The sequence below is a fragment of the Camelina sativa genome, chromosome 20 (genome assembly GCF_030686135.1).
Source record: "Camelina sativa cultivar CO46 ecotype springtype chromosome 20, ASM3068613v1".
NCBI lineage: Eukaryota > Viridiplantae > Streptophyta > Magnoliopsida > Brassicales > Brassicaceae > Camelina > Camelina sativa.
Window position 1 is genome coordinate 3,770,514 of NC_141899.1, and position 15,117 is coordinate 3,785,630.

Genomic DNA, 15,117 nt, shown 5'->3' on the forward strand with positions numbered 1-15,117 from the left:
GAGGAATTGGAATATGGTGACAAAAGAATTAATGTGACTTGTTATTGACTGAAATTTGAAATGGTAAAAATTAGGATATGGTTGACGTGTGATTGTGTGTTACTTAGGAACGCTTTCTTGAATTGGCTAGCTGTGGTGCTCGCACCTCTATAGATATACTCGATGTGAAAGTAAATTGTCCGACCAAGCGTAGAGGCTTGTGTCTAGGAGCAGGAGGATGGAATTTGGAGTTTAAACAACAAGGTTTTATCTGATTACTTAGTTCTATATTTGGGGATTGTGTAGCCTACAAAGTAAGTGATGATGTTATAAAACATGGTTACGAAAGGATGTTTTGCATGCGTTTTACTACTATTTATGATGGTATCTATACGGACAATCACATTAATACCATTCTCCGGATGAAGTCGCAGGTTGATTGTTATCTTCCTTGGAATCATCCGGATGGGTTTGAAGCGGCCTAAGGAACAGTCTGCAATCCAAGCTTGCTGTTTCGTGAGAAACTTCGATATTGTTATAATGTAACACACAAGAAAGTAGAATTGAATTTTAAGTGCAAACACTTTAAAATAAAACTGAAAACATTTCTAAGATCAAAATATGGAAAGTTACAACCAACAGAGAACCAAAAAGAAGAAAGGAAACGTCCCCATAAGACTTTTTGATCTATATAATATATATATTTAAGACAAGAGATTGAAGCTGGATCGCAGTTCGGTTTAAGTTTATACCAGTCAGAACAAGAAAATATACGAGAGGAGACATGCCTTCACTCAATTTAGTCCTTGGCTTTGGCTTCATATTCATCTCGAGGCTGCAAGTATAGATACATCATTCAGTCCAACCAGAGAAACAGATGAGAAAAAAAAAAAAAAACAGAGAATGTGATGAATCATCTATTTTACCATGAAAGTTGCAGTTATCATCTTTTGTGCAAACCACCTCCTGTGCATCACGTTTTGAGCTGCCACTGCACCTTGCACTGTTTCAAACCGCAGATACACAAAACCCGCACTGTTCCTGCATTTTAACAGATTCAGAGCACTGTCACAGATCTATAAACATCAAGAACCAAACATGCAAGAATCTTTGATTGAATTACTTACTTGTCTACATAAATATGGCTGACTCTGCCATACCTTGAGCATTCTTCCTTAACGTCTTCTCTAATCTCAAGATCAAACTCCGGGTCCGTCTGCAACAATTTAATAGTGCTTTCATGTTAATAATACTGGCAGAAAAGAGCCAGCAACCATCCACTAATACAAGGCTGAGACTTGTTTTCTCACAGCTCTCAAACGGAAAAAAAAGAAGCAAGAATTAACCTCGGTTGCAGGATCAAACATGTTCTTAAGTAGGAGACAGTCACTTGGCTGACCAACAGGCTCAGTGACGAAAGAAGGGTTTGCTGCTGTTGGAAGCACTGCCGTTGGGAAACTAGGAATCATGCCTGGTTGATTATAAGCTGTTCCATTTAATGCTGGCACTCCGAGAGAGCCCACAATGCTGTGGACGAATTCCATGTGTTATAGAGAGATACATGCAATTAAAAAATTGTGCACCAAAACAGGCAGAAGAGATGCATACAAGAGAGACATACCTCGCTGCGATACCTGTACGATCCAGTTTCTGCATAAGCAGAGCCCTAGATTGTGCATTTAAAGCCTGAAAAAAGGAGTCATTTAGAAGCCTTAAAAGAGAAGGAAGAGTACAAGGATAAGGTAGCTTACCAGTCCACCTCCATCATCATCATCAAAATCAGCAGATTTTGGAGCAGTATCGTGTGTACCAATATGATCAGACACGGCGGACACCTATAATAAAATTTATCCAAATAAAGTATCAATCAATCGATCCATGCAAGTATAAGAGCTCATCATTTGTCCACAATGAGTTCAAAACTCACCTTAATTGTCCTACCAGAAATCTCCAGCTTTCCATTCAACTCAATTTGGGCTGCCTTTGAATGTTCAAGTTGGGCAAACTGTGGAAGGGAAATTAATATCAGTGGGGAATATCGAAGATAAAGGGTACCAACTAATTAAAAAAGCGTGTTCTACTAACCTGAATAAAGCCAAAACCTTTGCACTGCTTAGTTTCAGCGTCAACTGGTAGCTGAACAAGCTCAACAGGACCAAACCTCTCAAAAATCTGATAAAGAAAAGGAAACAACTCAGAGCATGGACGATATTGGGAAAAATACTTGCCGGTATGTGCATAAGTAATAAAGGCTCTCAAGAAAGACATCAAGACTGTCTAGAAAAAAATGTCACCTGTCTAAGCTCCGGCTCTGACATGTTGAAATGCAGGTTTCCAACATATAGTTTCCTATCTGCAGGGCCAGTACCACCCGTAGTACTATTAGTTTGCGCCAAATTCTTTTCAGCTTCAGAGGACTTAACCATCACAGGTTGTCCAAGAAATATTTGTTCAGACAGAGCTAAGGCCATTGGAACTGACGTCACCTCATAAAACTCAATATACCTGCAGATCCAAAAAAAAAAAGAAGATATACTTGACTTCAAGAACACGTAGGACAAAAAATCTGAAAAAAACTTACAAAGCAAGTAGCAAAGAGAACTTGGAAACAAAAAACTTTAGTGCGGGGATTCAAGCTGAGTCTCATTTGGAGGGTTGGAGGCCTAGAGTAATAGAAATAGTTAGCCCATCATGATAAAAAACAATAATCAAACTAAAACAGCAATGACTAGATATGCAAGCTCCTCCATCAGCGAATAACCCATACAGAGGACTGGGAACACCAGAGACTAAGATGAAGCATCACACAAAGAATGTGAAATAAGATGTAAAGACTAATGTATTCCTTCCTTCCTGGTAGTGCTTGCAATGGAAAGTAACACAACTGAAATAGGATTCAGGTTTTCTGACATCTACCTTGACCACGCAGAATTGATTAAACAAGTGTGCAAGGTATTGCCATCATCCTCATCATTATCGCATGGCTAGTGCATCTAAGAATACAGAATCGAGTTCTTGAAATTGCAGAGAAAACTGAATATGCAGAATATTACATACCAAGTGCACATACACAACACTAAGCTAAAAGAAACTGAAAGAAATTCATACCCGACTCCTTTTGATCGTCTTGAATTTCTGTCCATGATCAATCGCACATCCCTCACCTGAAATAATAAGGAACAGATAACAATAAGAACAGAGACAAAATAGAACCAAAGAGAAGAGATAGCACAAAATCAAAGAGCAAATATAACAGAAATTCGATAAAATCAGCTCTCCGCAGTAAGTGAAAGGGATCTGAGCATCTAGATAAAAAATCACACAACCTATTAAACACTAAGGAACAGTACTAAAGACCATTAAGCGTTTCTATCCAAGCCAACATTAGAAGTCAATAAGGAATAGTACTAAAAGACCAACAACCGTTTCTATCCAAGCCAACATTAGAAGTCAATAAGGCGACGAACAGGGACAAAATGGAACCCAAGAGAAAAGATAGCACGAAATCAAAAAAGCAAAGATAACAGAAATTTGATAAAATCAGCTCTCCACAGTAAGTGAGAGGGATCTGACCTATTAAACACTAAGGAACAGTACTAAAGACCAATAAGCGTTTCTATCCAAGCCAACATTAGAAGTCAATGGAAGCAAACAAGCCATTTAATATACTACTGTTAGAGACAAGAACTACAGATCCCAACCATGGTCAAGGACATTGAAACAGCAATCACTTAAACAGGTACACATTTATAACCCTTCAATTGAGAATTGACAGTCATGGAGCAATGTTAATACCTTTCTACGGCCTAAACAACCAGAAAGAAAAATTAAACAAACTAAAAAGGAACAAAGTAACTAGCCTTGCCCGCTTTGGAGAAGAACTCATAAACATCTCTCTCAGTAGCTTTAAGAGGCATCTGTTCGTTCATTAAAAAACCAGATAAAATTAGCGCAATCAATTAACTTAACATTGTCGATAATTTCCCCCCTTCCCTCATATAAAACCCAATGTTCAAGCACATACCTGGTATGCAAAAACAGTTCTTTGATCTCTCTCAGGATCTGCTTCAGGCTCCTCTTTCTTGTCCTTGTGTCTCCTGCAATCGTCAAAATCAAATTTAAACCGTTCGTAATCGACTAAAGCAGCTCATTGGAGAGCTATACATATTTCCTACACACAATCAAACAAACCTGCTTCCTCTTTCCACTACTTCCTCCCTCCGAGATCTGCTACTGCTCCTTCTCTCCCTCCTCTCTCTCTCCTTCTCCCTTTCTCTTCTCTCTCGGTCTCGGGTTTTGTCCCTATCACTCCTATCTCTCTCTTTGCTACTTCTCTCACGGACGCTCTCTTTATCTCTCGATCCTTCTCTAACCTTATCCCTCTCTCTCTCCTTGTCTCTGCTGCTCCTATGCCTCTCTTTCTCCCCTCGATCCCTCTTACCGTTCTCTTCGCCGTCTCCACGAGACTTCTTACTCCGTCTGCTACCTCGCTCTTCATCAACGTCTTCTTCGTCATGCCTCTCTCCTCCTTCTCTCTTTCTGTAGCTCCTCCTCTCGCTCTTCTCGTTCCCACTCTCTTCTATCTTCCTATCCGACACATCTCCTTCCTCAACCGTCTTCTCCAGATACTCGTATTCGTCCAACTCCATTCTCGTCAACGATTCGGCGGATTTCGTAGGGTTAGGGCTTTTGTTATTAGGGTTTCGAATTGGAAGAGGAGCTAACGAGGGAATTGAATTTTTAGTTGTGTTGATTTGTGCCTGTTCGATTCGATTGACGATATCTAGAAGATGGTACAGTTATATAAAATCGTAAATCCAATACAATTGCGAGGTTATAAACGGTACTTCCAACACAAATCAGCGACGTTAATCATACGGGCCCAATTCATTGTAATAAAACCTAAAGGCCCATTAATCTTCAAAATATTTTAATTTTCGCTTAGTTTGCTTTGGATCAACCACATACCATTGAAGATGATTTATGATCCTTGTTACTAATTTACAAAATGCGAAAATCATGGCAGAAAAGCGAGCTTCATTTTGATGTATTGATAACTTGTGGGTAGTTCCAGAAATTATTCTTCCATGCTTTACAGTTTCTTTTATAGAAAGAAAAAAAAAACAAATATGTTACAAGAAAAAAGAAAAAGGAAATACGAGTTTTATGAACCATCATAAGTCAGTCAGTCATATGTGGTTTAAAAACTAACCATCCCTTCTCTATCGCCTCTGCCAAATCATCAAAACAACTGCAATCGGATAAAAAAATCAATAATATTTGTATTTTCTCTATGTCTTGTGGTTTAACTCACCACCTTCACCTTCTTCCATATTGATCCGACCTGGTATATTAATAATATACATTCACATGTCAATGTCTCCCCCTACAACCACACATATGACCACTCATTTTGCTGGATTTACAGTTTTGATTACATACCTAACAATGATATCAACGACGGGGCTTCCCCTGATCCATTTGATTTCATGTCCGCACCTACGTTACAATGTCACAGCTGGAAATTAGATCTATATATCCAACTATTCGGCCAATTTCGCTAGAACACAGTTTAGCTTAAGAGCAAGTTATGAGCAGTAGATATAAGAGATATGAAGACTACCTGAATTTTCCATTGATCTTGTGATGTCTGACTTCTTAAATGTAAAACCTATGAAGTTGGTGTCCTTGGACGTCAACATCTGCTCAACCAATCCAAAAGGTAGCACCAAATTGTTTCAGTTTATGGCATACTATCTAAACTCGTTGATACTCTCAATCATAACGAAACAAAATTTGCAAGCTCTATTATGTCCTGAGACATTTCCGCATATGTCAATTTGCAATTAAGACTATATTAAAGGATTAAAGTGGAGTGCGTCACCTTTCTCCAAGGACCAACTTGTGGTGCTTCGGATGGCGACCCTTCAACCTACAAGATGTCCAGAACTTTATGAGGATATTGGACGCTTTGACTTTCTCATTTTAGCAATGAAACCCCAAGGTTTAAAACAAGTTTTGGGTTCACCAGCTACCCGGTTTCAACAACTGCCTCAAGCTATACAAATCATATAATGACAAGCTTTTTGAGATTCTATCTAACTTACTTCAGGGAACTTCTCAAAATTTTGTGTGTCTAGTTCTCCATCGACAATGGGTTTATAAGCTGCCTCCATGTCATACAGTTTGTCCCATGGGGTGCCTTTAAACCAGGGATGCGACTGAAACATGAACAAAATTAATTACAAAGATGTAAGGGTGAAAGAGAGAATAATGAACCTTAACTTTTACATATCCTTTTCAGTAGTCTCACCCTTATCTCCTCAACACCTCTGGTTCCCAACCTTGAATCAACATCACATAGCAAGCGACAAATCAAATCTCTAGCCTCATCTGATATTTTTGGTTCTTCAGGGAATTTCAAGCATACCCTCCAATTAATTATCTGAGATAAGAAGCACAAGCCATTTAAGCAAGCGTGAACAGTTCTTATCTATAGATTAAAAAAAAATGCATGACTAACCAGCTATATACACCTACCTTTCGGCATGTTATACGGGGATCATCAGAACAAAATGGGGGATACCCAACTAACATCTCATACAAAATTGCGCCGAGAGACCACCAATCACATTCCATTCCATATCCTTTCTTTAGCAATACTTCTGGAGCCATGTAATCAAGAGTTCCAACGGTTGAATAAGCCTGTAAATATGGTTGTCAAAACACATAAAAAAATTGATTACCCAAGATATATTGGAAGTGGTAATTTATCTTTATAGTCTAGCCAAAAAGAGTAACCCATTTAATTCAATTAGAGAAGAAGCATAAATACCAATGCACGGCGATTGCGCTTCCACTGCAGTAACTGCTCTTTAGGCATTTGCCAGGGTGCTTTGTCAGCTTCTGATTTTCCTGACTGGCCCTCTGATTCCTGAGACAACATTTCTTCGTCTTCTAATAGCAGCGAAGAATACTTATCATCTAGTGGCTTACATAAGCCAAAATCTGAAAGCTTCAAATGCCCACTTTTGTCTAGTATCAAATTATCAGGTTTGATGTCCCTACAGGGAAGAAAAAAAGCAAACTCAAATCAAGAACCAGAGAATATGTGTCTCTAGAAATAACTAGTATACACGGATTTTTTATAGTGCATAGAGATCTCTACAACACCCTTAATCACAAGGCATACAAAAAAATGAATTTAGAAATGTATTATACCTATGAACATAGTTGTGTTGATGGATAGAATGGATAGCAAGAATGCTCTCGGCAATATAAAAACGAGCAACATCTTCAGAAAGAATGTCTTCTCTCATGAGTAAAGTCATGATGTCACCCCCAGGTAAATACTCCATGATAAGATACAAACATTCAGAATCTTGAAAAGAGTAAAAAAGCTTTACAATGTAACGGCTGTCAACCTCTGCAAGTAAGTTCCTCTCGGACCTGACATGCTCAACCTAGAGAAAGAAGAAAACAGTTAAGGAAACTCATTTATTTCTGCGCAAGCACAAAATTTCCGAAACTGAAGCACCTAGAGATGAAGCCAGTCTAATGATAGGAAAAGGTCAGAAGTTTTTCTCAGCTCCTGTCATGCATCAATCTTACACTTACTACAAGTCTACTACTCTCAAACATCTTACAATTCCACCTTTTACTTAAATAACATAAACAAGGGAGTTTTTGTACCTGTCCACGGCTAAGCATCTCAGTTTTTTTCAATTTCTTCATGGCATAGACCTCAGATGTAGATCTCAAACGGCATAATCTAACCTGGTAAAAAAAACATTTCAGGGATGAAACTCAAACACATTCCTTAACAACCAATTTCTAGGAAAAAAACACGCATAGATCTCTGTTTGAACTAAGCTCGATTTGGAAGGTTGTTTGTTACCTCACCAAAGGCACCTTTGCCAATAACGGTCAAAAGCTCAAAATCATCAATCCCAATTTTACGTCTCTGAAGCCTCATATACTCAGTTTCACGACGTGCCAAATTCCTCATCATCTCATCTTGTTCCTCAACCGGTAACTGAGCTTCTTGCACTTTCCTCTGAAACTCCCTGCGTCTGTAAAATTCCAATTTTCGAAAAATTATTAAACAACAAACAAATCTCAAGTCAAACCACAAGTCCATCTCTTCGAAACGAAGCAAAGAAGACCAGATCAGATTCAAAACGAGCAAAAAGCAAAATCGGAAATCCCCCAAACCTCTCCATTCGTTCGTGCAAGCCTTGCAAGTAGTTCTTATAATGATTCTCGATGAATTGCTTAGCAGCAGCAGCTTTCTGACGTGTCACTGGCGATGAAACCGCAACATCCGTCTCTGTTTCAAATCCGCGACCAGGCTTCACGCGAACGGTTCCATCTGCGCCGTCCATAATAGCAGAGATCGTAATCCAAGTGTGTGCGAAAGAGAGAGAGAGAGAGATAAAATTAGAGAGCCATGGGGGAAGAAGAATTAAAAGGGAGTTATCGAGGAGAGATCTAAGGAGCTGTCACACGGTGTTGGTGAAATCCCAAAGACGCCAGAACGTGGACTATTTACCAGAGATGAACTGGCAGAGCTGTCTCCTCTTATTAATTTTTTTCATTATTAACAATTTTTAATTAGTTTTTTTCTTTTTTTTTTAGGAGTATGGAAGAATATACATGTGCCATCATAATTATTAGTTATATACAGTATTTTAACTTCATACTATCTTCGAAGTAATTTTTTTTTGTCCTCTGACTTTGTGTCAGCGCAACGTTTGGATCTATCTCCTGAGGAAACATTTACGCAATACTAGGGGACACACACGAGATTATTCTTCTCGTTCAACTCATCTTACTGTAGCTTGAAAATTTAATTCATGTATCTTCTCTTTACCAATTTCATCACAAAATTAATCCACCAACAATACTTGAAATAACCAAATAAGTGGCAAAAAAAGAACTCCGTTAGTGTACAGAACCATAGTACATTTTTAAAAAGGAAACACTGTTTCAGAGTTTTTTACCACATAAAAGACTGCTAATAAATAACTCAACGAAGAAGATGATCCTGAAAAGTTTCATGAACCCACATGATTTCAAGGTCTGAGAGCGGCTTTGTGAACCATGGTTTCCTTGTGGATTTGGTGGCAACTCTTTTCAACGAGATCTAACAGCTTCTCCAAATTCCCTGCCCACGAGTTAAGAATCTCGTTGCTGTCTTTTGCGATCTGGAAGCACACAATCCCTGATGGTCTGTCTATTTTCGCAATCAGTGCTTTCGACACTACCATCTCCGACAGATGCTTCTCCGCCTCCTGAAATCGCAATTTCCAACCAAAAACATACAATTTTGTAAAGAGCTCTTAACAAGTAAAAGCATATTTGCTATATAACCAGTGAGCTTATTATATCAATCTACCTCAATGCTCAGGCATAAAAGCGCTGCAATTCTCTTTAAGGTTATCCTTGAGTAATACTTTGAGACAACGAGAATATTCTGCAGAATGTAAACAGATTTTCAGATATTCATAGCTTTAAGCATCAATCAATTGATGTAAACAAGCTTTAAGATATATTGAGAGGCTTACATGTTCGATTATTCTCAGCTTCAGATCTTCACCTGCTTTGTCACCCAAAGAACCTCCAACCGTGCTTTTCTCTTTCTCGAACTCATCCTTGTATTTGTTCCACAGAGATGTCCATTGAATAACCTCCATTGTCACTACCTGTTTTAGAAGCATCCTGCAAAGAATTATATCAAACACAAAAAGACTTAGAAGTTATAACCTATTTGAGAACAGAAGATTAGGTAATGAAAAAAACAAATTAATGGAGAAGGAAAATATACTTGAAATCAGGGATTTCTGATAAATTCTTGTCTTCCAGAGTTGCATTGAGCAAGCTTGATTGCATTGGGTCATGAGGTGCCAAGACCAAGAACCAGCAGATCTTCCTCAGGACCTAAGGTTTTGAAGATCAAACAAAGTTATCAAACTACCCCTATAGAATGTAAAGTAATTAAACGTCCAATCAATGGCATGAGCTAACCGGAATCCACTGCTCTGGAGTTTCTTTTACAGAAGGGATATCATATATCGCCTTGTAGCTACGGCAGATTTCAAGGTACTCATTGTTATGAGAATAGTACCTACATTAGATGAATTTTTCTTTAGTTAAAAAGATTGTCACAGAAATCAATCATGGTACATCAGAATTCAGTGGCAAACATAATGCAATTCATTCACATAAAACCCAAAAAAAAAAAAAGTTAAAAAAATTTAACACAACAGGGGAGATTAATCCAATATTTGATAAAAATTGTATTACGCATCTCTGAGAAACCACAAGCAGCAAAACTTCCCACAGATTCAAGAGACAGAGACTGTGGTCCATGACTAAATCTAAATCATATAGTACAATTTAACATGCCAAGACACTGATGAAAATAAAAATCACGAACAATTTGATAGAAAGCCTTACCGAATCATTAGCTCATAGTAAATTCGCTTAAGCTCCAACAAAGTGGGTATATCAGCAGGAGCCTCCTCTACCATGTTCTCACCTTCCTTAGGTTTCTTCTTATCCTTTTTTGTATCTGCGTCAAAAACTCTAGGATTGATCTTCCTAGATAAGATTTGTGCACGAACAAAATCTTGACGATCCAAGCACAAGCGAACCTTTAAAAATTACCCAAAAGTTGTTAGCACCACAAGAAAATACCAGTAAATATAAACTGAAACGTAATGACTAATGAATAAAGTCCTTACTTGTTCAAGGATAAAAGCAATTTTCTCAGTCTTTGCCATAGCGCCAAATGTCTCAACCTGTAATTCAATATAACATTGCAGGGATTAAATAGGAATGAAGATTTAGCAGCCAAATGCACAAAAACTTACAGCAACTTCTTGCATGAGATCTGCAGCCTCAGCTATCTGACCCTGGTCTTCTTTAATCTTAGCAAGCTTCTTGGTCAGACGTGCCCTCTCAATTTCAACATATATCTATACACAAAAAAAAATCCAATGGCAAACAATTACAACCGAATGATGAAGTTATGATAAAGAATACAACATCGGTTTCCTTAGTTTCGCACCTTTCCAGCAGATACATTGTTCAGCGTCTTAATAAGCTCAACCCGAGTTTCAATGTCTGGTGTCTGATCAATATACTGCATCGCTTGCTGCACCATGGATTGAACAGCCTGCAAATGGAGAAGTTCATAAAAATCACTGATGTTGACTTTTCAATTTGTATCATTTACTTTAACTATACTTCTGTACATGAAAAAAGTTAAGCTAACTACCTATATCAAGGAGTTAGACCAAGAAAACACGCAAAGCAAAAGTAAATCAACGAAACACTGAAAATCTAGTTGAGTAAAATAAACTGAACTAAATACAACCATCACTATCTCCAATGACCCAAATTAGCATCAATATTTAAGTCAACAGTGAACCTATCAAAATCATACAGAGGAATCGTAAAAGCAACCTATCACAGGACAAAATCCCACTAAAATAAATTTGTATCTAACACAAAGACGAATCCTCCTGAATTTGTATATATGTCCATTATCACTTTTCCAAGATTAGGGTTACCTAACACTAGGCCTATCAGCCAATGCAATTCAGAAGTCAAATGCGGAAGAAATCACAGTAAAATCTCAATTCAAAATTCCCAACCTAAACAATCTCTTCAAACTATCAAAACGAACATGAAACACAAATTCAGCTTAAGCGACAAACATTGATAGGGTTTTTAATAAAAAATCAAAGTACCTGTTTGAGCTGACCACGTTTCTTAGACAGATTGAGAATCTGCTCATTCAGAAGTTTCCAATCCTTAGCTTCGAAACAAAGCTGAAGAATCTCAGTAGCTGCTTTCCTTGTACCGGCGACGTTTTCAGCGAGTCTCATCTGCTTCTCTTCATTCAGAAGCCGATCTACCGTCGCTTCAAGCTTCCCGCTGTCTCCCTGAAGTCCACACTAACAACGGAATGAGAAGATGCGAAAATTTCGAAAACAAGGAAAAAAAAACAAAATATAACATCAGATCTGAGTAATTGAAGACTCGCCATCGTGAAAATCACTGAGAATTAGCTCAAAGTACGAGTAGTTGAATTTTCTGGTGACGGAACGACGAAGCTCTAAGCTAAAGTAGAGGCGAGATATAGAGAGAGAGCTTTTTGGAGTTGCCGAACACAGAGAAATCGCAGCGTTCCCCAACCCCTTGAACAAGAAATCTCAGATTCTTCGGCTGATGATATTTTCTAACTGGGCCATAAATGGGCCACATTAACTAATCGTATTGAGCTCAATCCGGTTTGGTATGTAATCTCGGTCTAGCTCATATGGTATGATTTTAATTCCAAAGTATCGAACCGATCCCATTGATTGAAACAACTTGAGCAGAGCAAGTATAGAATTTAGAAACTCATGTCGTTCGTTCTTTACGCTCAAATCTCACGAAATTTTCGAATTTTCGTAGCGAAACCAGAGATTCTGGATCCTCTAATGTCGATCGAGACCTCCTTGTGTAGAGATTCTATGGTTCACCTTGATTACTGGAATGATCTTGTCTGTTTTGTTTTATAGATTCGTCGAGAAGAACAAACGTTAAGGAGAGAGGAAGCAGGAGAATCATACTTTGAAGATATAGGGTAGATAGATCTTTACGACGTTCTTAGAATTCGGATTTTGATCCTCGTGCGTATTCCGTAGATTCGTACTTCGATTTGTGCTCTAGAGATTATTTGCACTAGGAAGGTGAAGGATCTGGTTACTCTGTTTTGAAATGTTCAATGTGATAGAATAGAATAATCTGCTTACAGAGAGGAATCGGAGTAATGATAATTTCTGGAAGTCCTGGTCGAAGACGTGACTGTTTCCCTTAGTGCTGCTGTGATATCTGGTTGTTCTGGTTTAAGCAAAATGTGGTTTTGGAAGGAACGTGAAAGGGAAAATAAGGAACAGATCGTCTCGCCTTTATGCGGCCAAATTCGAGTTTTGGTGGTTGGTGATTCAGGTTATAATGATAACAAGTTCTTCTTTCCATGGATGATGTTAAATTACGTACTAATCATATATGTGCACGAACTCAATCTTTGTCATCCTTAAAAGAAGGAGCTAATGAGAAGCTTTGAAAGATAGATTTTCATCATTGTTTTGATTAGGGGTTATATAGTTATGGAACCGAATTAGACTCGAGTATCTTAAGTCAGCAAGTTATTATCTTAAAAGTCTACTACTACTACCTCATGTGCTTGCTCTTGAGAAAATCTCATCTCTTGATATCAAATTAGGTGTGGGGAAATCATCTCTTGTGCATCTCATTGTCAAAGGCTCATCTATTGTTCGTCCATCTCAAACAATTGGATGTACAGTTGGTGTCAAGGTAAGCTATCTTTTAGTTTTCTCGATATGGTTTAAGAATAGCTTGAGCTTAGTTCCTTACTTTTGTTTCTGGGACTCGTTTCTGTTCAGTACTTAACTTACGCAAGTCCTGCTAGTTCTTCAAGTAGCATTAAAGGTGATTCAGAGAGAGATTTCTTTGTCGAACTTTGGGATGTATCAGGTCATGAACGATACAAAGATTGTCGCTCACTGTTCTATTCACAAGTTAATGGTCTGTCTTCCTCAATTATATCTCAAATAGTGTCATCTCAGTCTTTTGGTTTCTCCCCACTTACCAGATTAGACTATCTAATTTTTGCAGGAGTTATTTTTGTTCATGATCTTTCCCAAAGAAGAACGAAAACAAGTTTGCAGAAATGGGCGGGTGAAATATCAGTAACTGGGACGTTTTCAGCTCCTCTTTCTTCTGGTGGGCCTGGTGGTCTTCCCGTCCCATACATCGTTATTGGAAACAAAGCAGATATTGCTGCCAAGGAAGGAGCAAGTGGAAGCAGTGGCAATCTTGTTGATGTAGCTCGTCAGTGGGTTGAGAAACAAGGTCTGCTTCCCCATAGTGATGAACTTTCTCTCTCTGAGAGCTTTCCTAATAATGGTGGTCTCATAATGGTAACCACGACTTAATTACTAGTTCTTGAATCAGTGTTATACGGTATGTCAAATAATATTGGTGAGACTATGCACAGGCTGCCAAGGAAGCTAGATATGACAAAGAAGCTCTGAACAAATTTTTTCGTATGGTTGGTGCTATTTCGACTTCCCCATGTTTTACAGTAGCTCTCTCTCTCCTTCTCTTCAACCTAATGCTTGTTTTCGTTTCCAGTTGATAAGAAGACGATATTTCTCAGACGAACTACCGTCGTCTTCTTCAGCATGGTCTCTTTCCCCTGCACCTTCCCAGCGGTTAGATGAGGGGACAAGCGATGAAGATCAGTTCTATAAAAGAACAAGGTAATGTATATTTAACAACATCATAAATTTTGGTTTTGTATTCGGATTTCTTTACTCTTTATCAGGTTTTTAAACCGTGGGTATTTGTGAATTTATCAGCCTAAGGGGAGGAGATCCTTACAAATATAACACGTTACCGCCACACAACCTGACGCAGCCTCCTACACTCTATCCGCAGCAACCAGACCGTTACAATTATGCCATCCCGAGATTCTCTTTCTCCAGTGTAGAGGAAACCGACAATGGTAATGGCAGGTTTAACCGGATGGATATTAACGTCTGAGAAATTAAACCACAGATAAAATCTCACATGATTCTTCTGTAAACATAATCAAGTATATTTTTTAGCAATTTTTAAAAAAGTTATATACATTATTTATGTGATAAAAATTTAATGTTTGAATTTTTTTAAACTCCCAATGAAAAAAAAAATCTTGAGAAGTATAAATCCTGATCAAATTAGAATCTAGAAACCTAAACGATACAGGATTATAAACAACTCTTGAGATACATTTCATTATTCATGTGATAATGTTTTTTAGCATTTTTTTTTGTTAGTTATATACTTTATTCATGTGATAATGTTTTAATCATGGTTTAATATTTTAACTCAAAATAACTCTTGAGAAGTATAAATCCTAATCAAAATAGAATTTAGAAACCTAAACAAGATAGGATTATAAACTCTACTCGGTTCATTATAAATAGGCTGCTCACTCTTCGAAAATCGTAAGACAGAGAAAGAAAGAAACAAATTAAAAAAATGGTTTTGTCTATGGAAATAATGAGGAAGATGAAG

At 37.9% G+C, this 15,117-nt stretch overlaps 4 protein-coding genes across 8 annotated transcripts; 1 reads left to right on the forward strand and 3 right to left on the reverse strand.

Annotated features, from left to right (window-relative positions):
* Positions 1 to 542: 542 nt before the first annotated feature.
* On the reverse strand, positions 543 to 4,784 carry LOC104769180 (uncharacterized). 5 transcript variants are annotated; one of them, XM_087505263.1, is made up of 13 exons: positions 4,171 to 4,784; positions 4,004 to 4,076; positions 3,840 to 3,896; positions 3,088 to 3,143; positions 2,274 to 2,484; positions 2,065 to 2,151; positions 1,907 to 1,984; positions 1,731 to 1,814; positions 1,601 to 1,665; positions 1,326 to 1,506; positions 1,107 to 1,195; positions 906 to 1,020; positions 543 to 814 (listed from the first exon to the last, which is right to left on the reverse strand). In XM_087505263.1, exons 1-13 carry the CDS (start codon positions 4,626 to 4,628, stop codon positions 779 to 781), a joined length of 1,590 nt encoding a protein of 529 aa, XP_087361389.1. In that variant the 5' UTR covers positions 4,629 to 4,784; the 3' UTR covers positions 543 to 778. The 5 variants fall into 5 exon arrangements, with proteins under 5 accessions (XP_087361389.1, XP_087361390.1, XP_087361391.1 ...); XM_087505264.1 differs by lacking the exon at positions 3,840 to 3,896; XM_087505265.1 differs by lacking the exons at positions 3,840 to 3,896; positions 4,004 to 4,076; positions 4,171 to 4,784 and adding an exon at positions 2,896 to 2,972.
* A 215-nt stretch (positions 4,785 to 4,999) lies between these two features.
* On the reverse strand, positions 5,000 to 8,632 carry LOC104769181 (uncharacterized). The gene is made up of 12 exons (XM_010493331.2): positions 8,194 to 8,632; positions 7,877 to 8,051; positions 7,672 to 7,755; positions 7,201 to 7,442; positions 6,815 to 7,043; positions 6,520 to 6,684; positions 6,293 to 6,424; positions 6,087 to 6,200; positions 5,864 to 5,911; positions 5,603 to 5,681; positions 5,422 to 5,478; positions 5,000 to 5,323 (listed from the first exon to the last, which is right to left on the reverse strand). The coding sequence occupies exons 1-12, from the start codon at positions 8,361 to 8,363 to the stop codon at positions 5,271 to 5,273; spliced, it is 1,548 nt and encodes a 515-aa protein (XP_010491633.1). The 5' UTR covers positions 8,364 to 8,632; the 3' UTR covers positions 5,000 to 5,270.
* Positions 8,633 to 8,867: 235 nt separating this feature from the next.
* Positions 8,868 to 12,188, reverse strand: LOC104769182 (26S proteasome non-ATPase regulatory subunit 12 homolog A). The gene is made up of 11 exons (XM_019242521.2): positions 12,032 to 12,188; positions 11,736 to 11,930; positions 11,051 to 11,158; positions 10,854 to 10,958; positions 10,725 to 10,781; positions 10,438 to 10,634; positions 10,006 to 10,105; positions 9,806 to 9,918; positions 9,546 to 9,699; positions 9,377 to 9,454; positions 8,868 to 9,272 (listed from the first exon to the last, which is right to left on the reverse strand). The coding sequence occupies exons 1-11, from the start codon at positions 12,032 to 12,034 to the stop codon at positions 9,054 to 9,056; spliced, it is 1,329 nt and encodes a 442-aa protein (XP_019098066.1). The 5' UTR covers positions 12,035 to 12,188; the 3' UTR covers positions 8,868 to 9,053.
* Positions 11,623 to 14,766, forward strand: LOC104769183 (small GTPase-like protein LIP2). Its single transcript, XM_010493333.3, has 8 exons — positions 11,623 to 12,283; positions 12,552 to 12,981; positions 13,259 to 13,350; positions 13,440 to 13,581; positions 13,672 to 13,976; positions 14,054 to 14,107; positions 14,191 to 14,318; positions 14,418 to 14,766. Exons 2-8 carry the CDS (start codon positions 12,888 to 12,890, stop codon positions 14,599 to 14,601), a joined length of 999 nt encoding a protein of 332 aa, XP_010491635.1. The 5' UTR covers positions 11,623 to 12,283; positions 12,552 to 12,887; the 3' UTR covers positions 14,602 to 14,766.
* Positions 14,767 to 15,117: the final 351 nt, after the last annotated feature.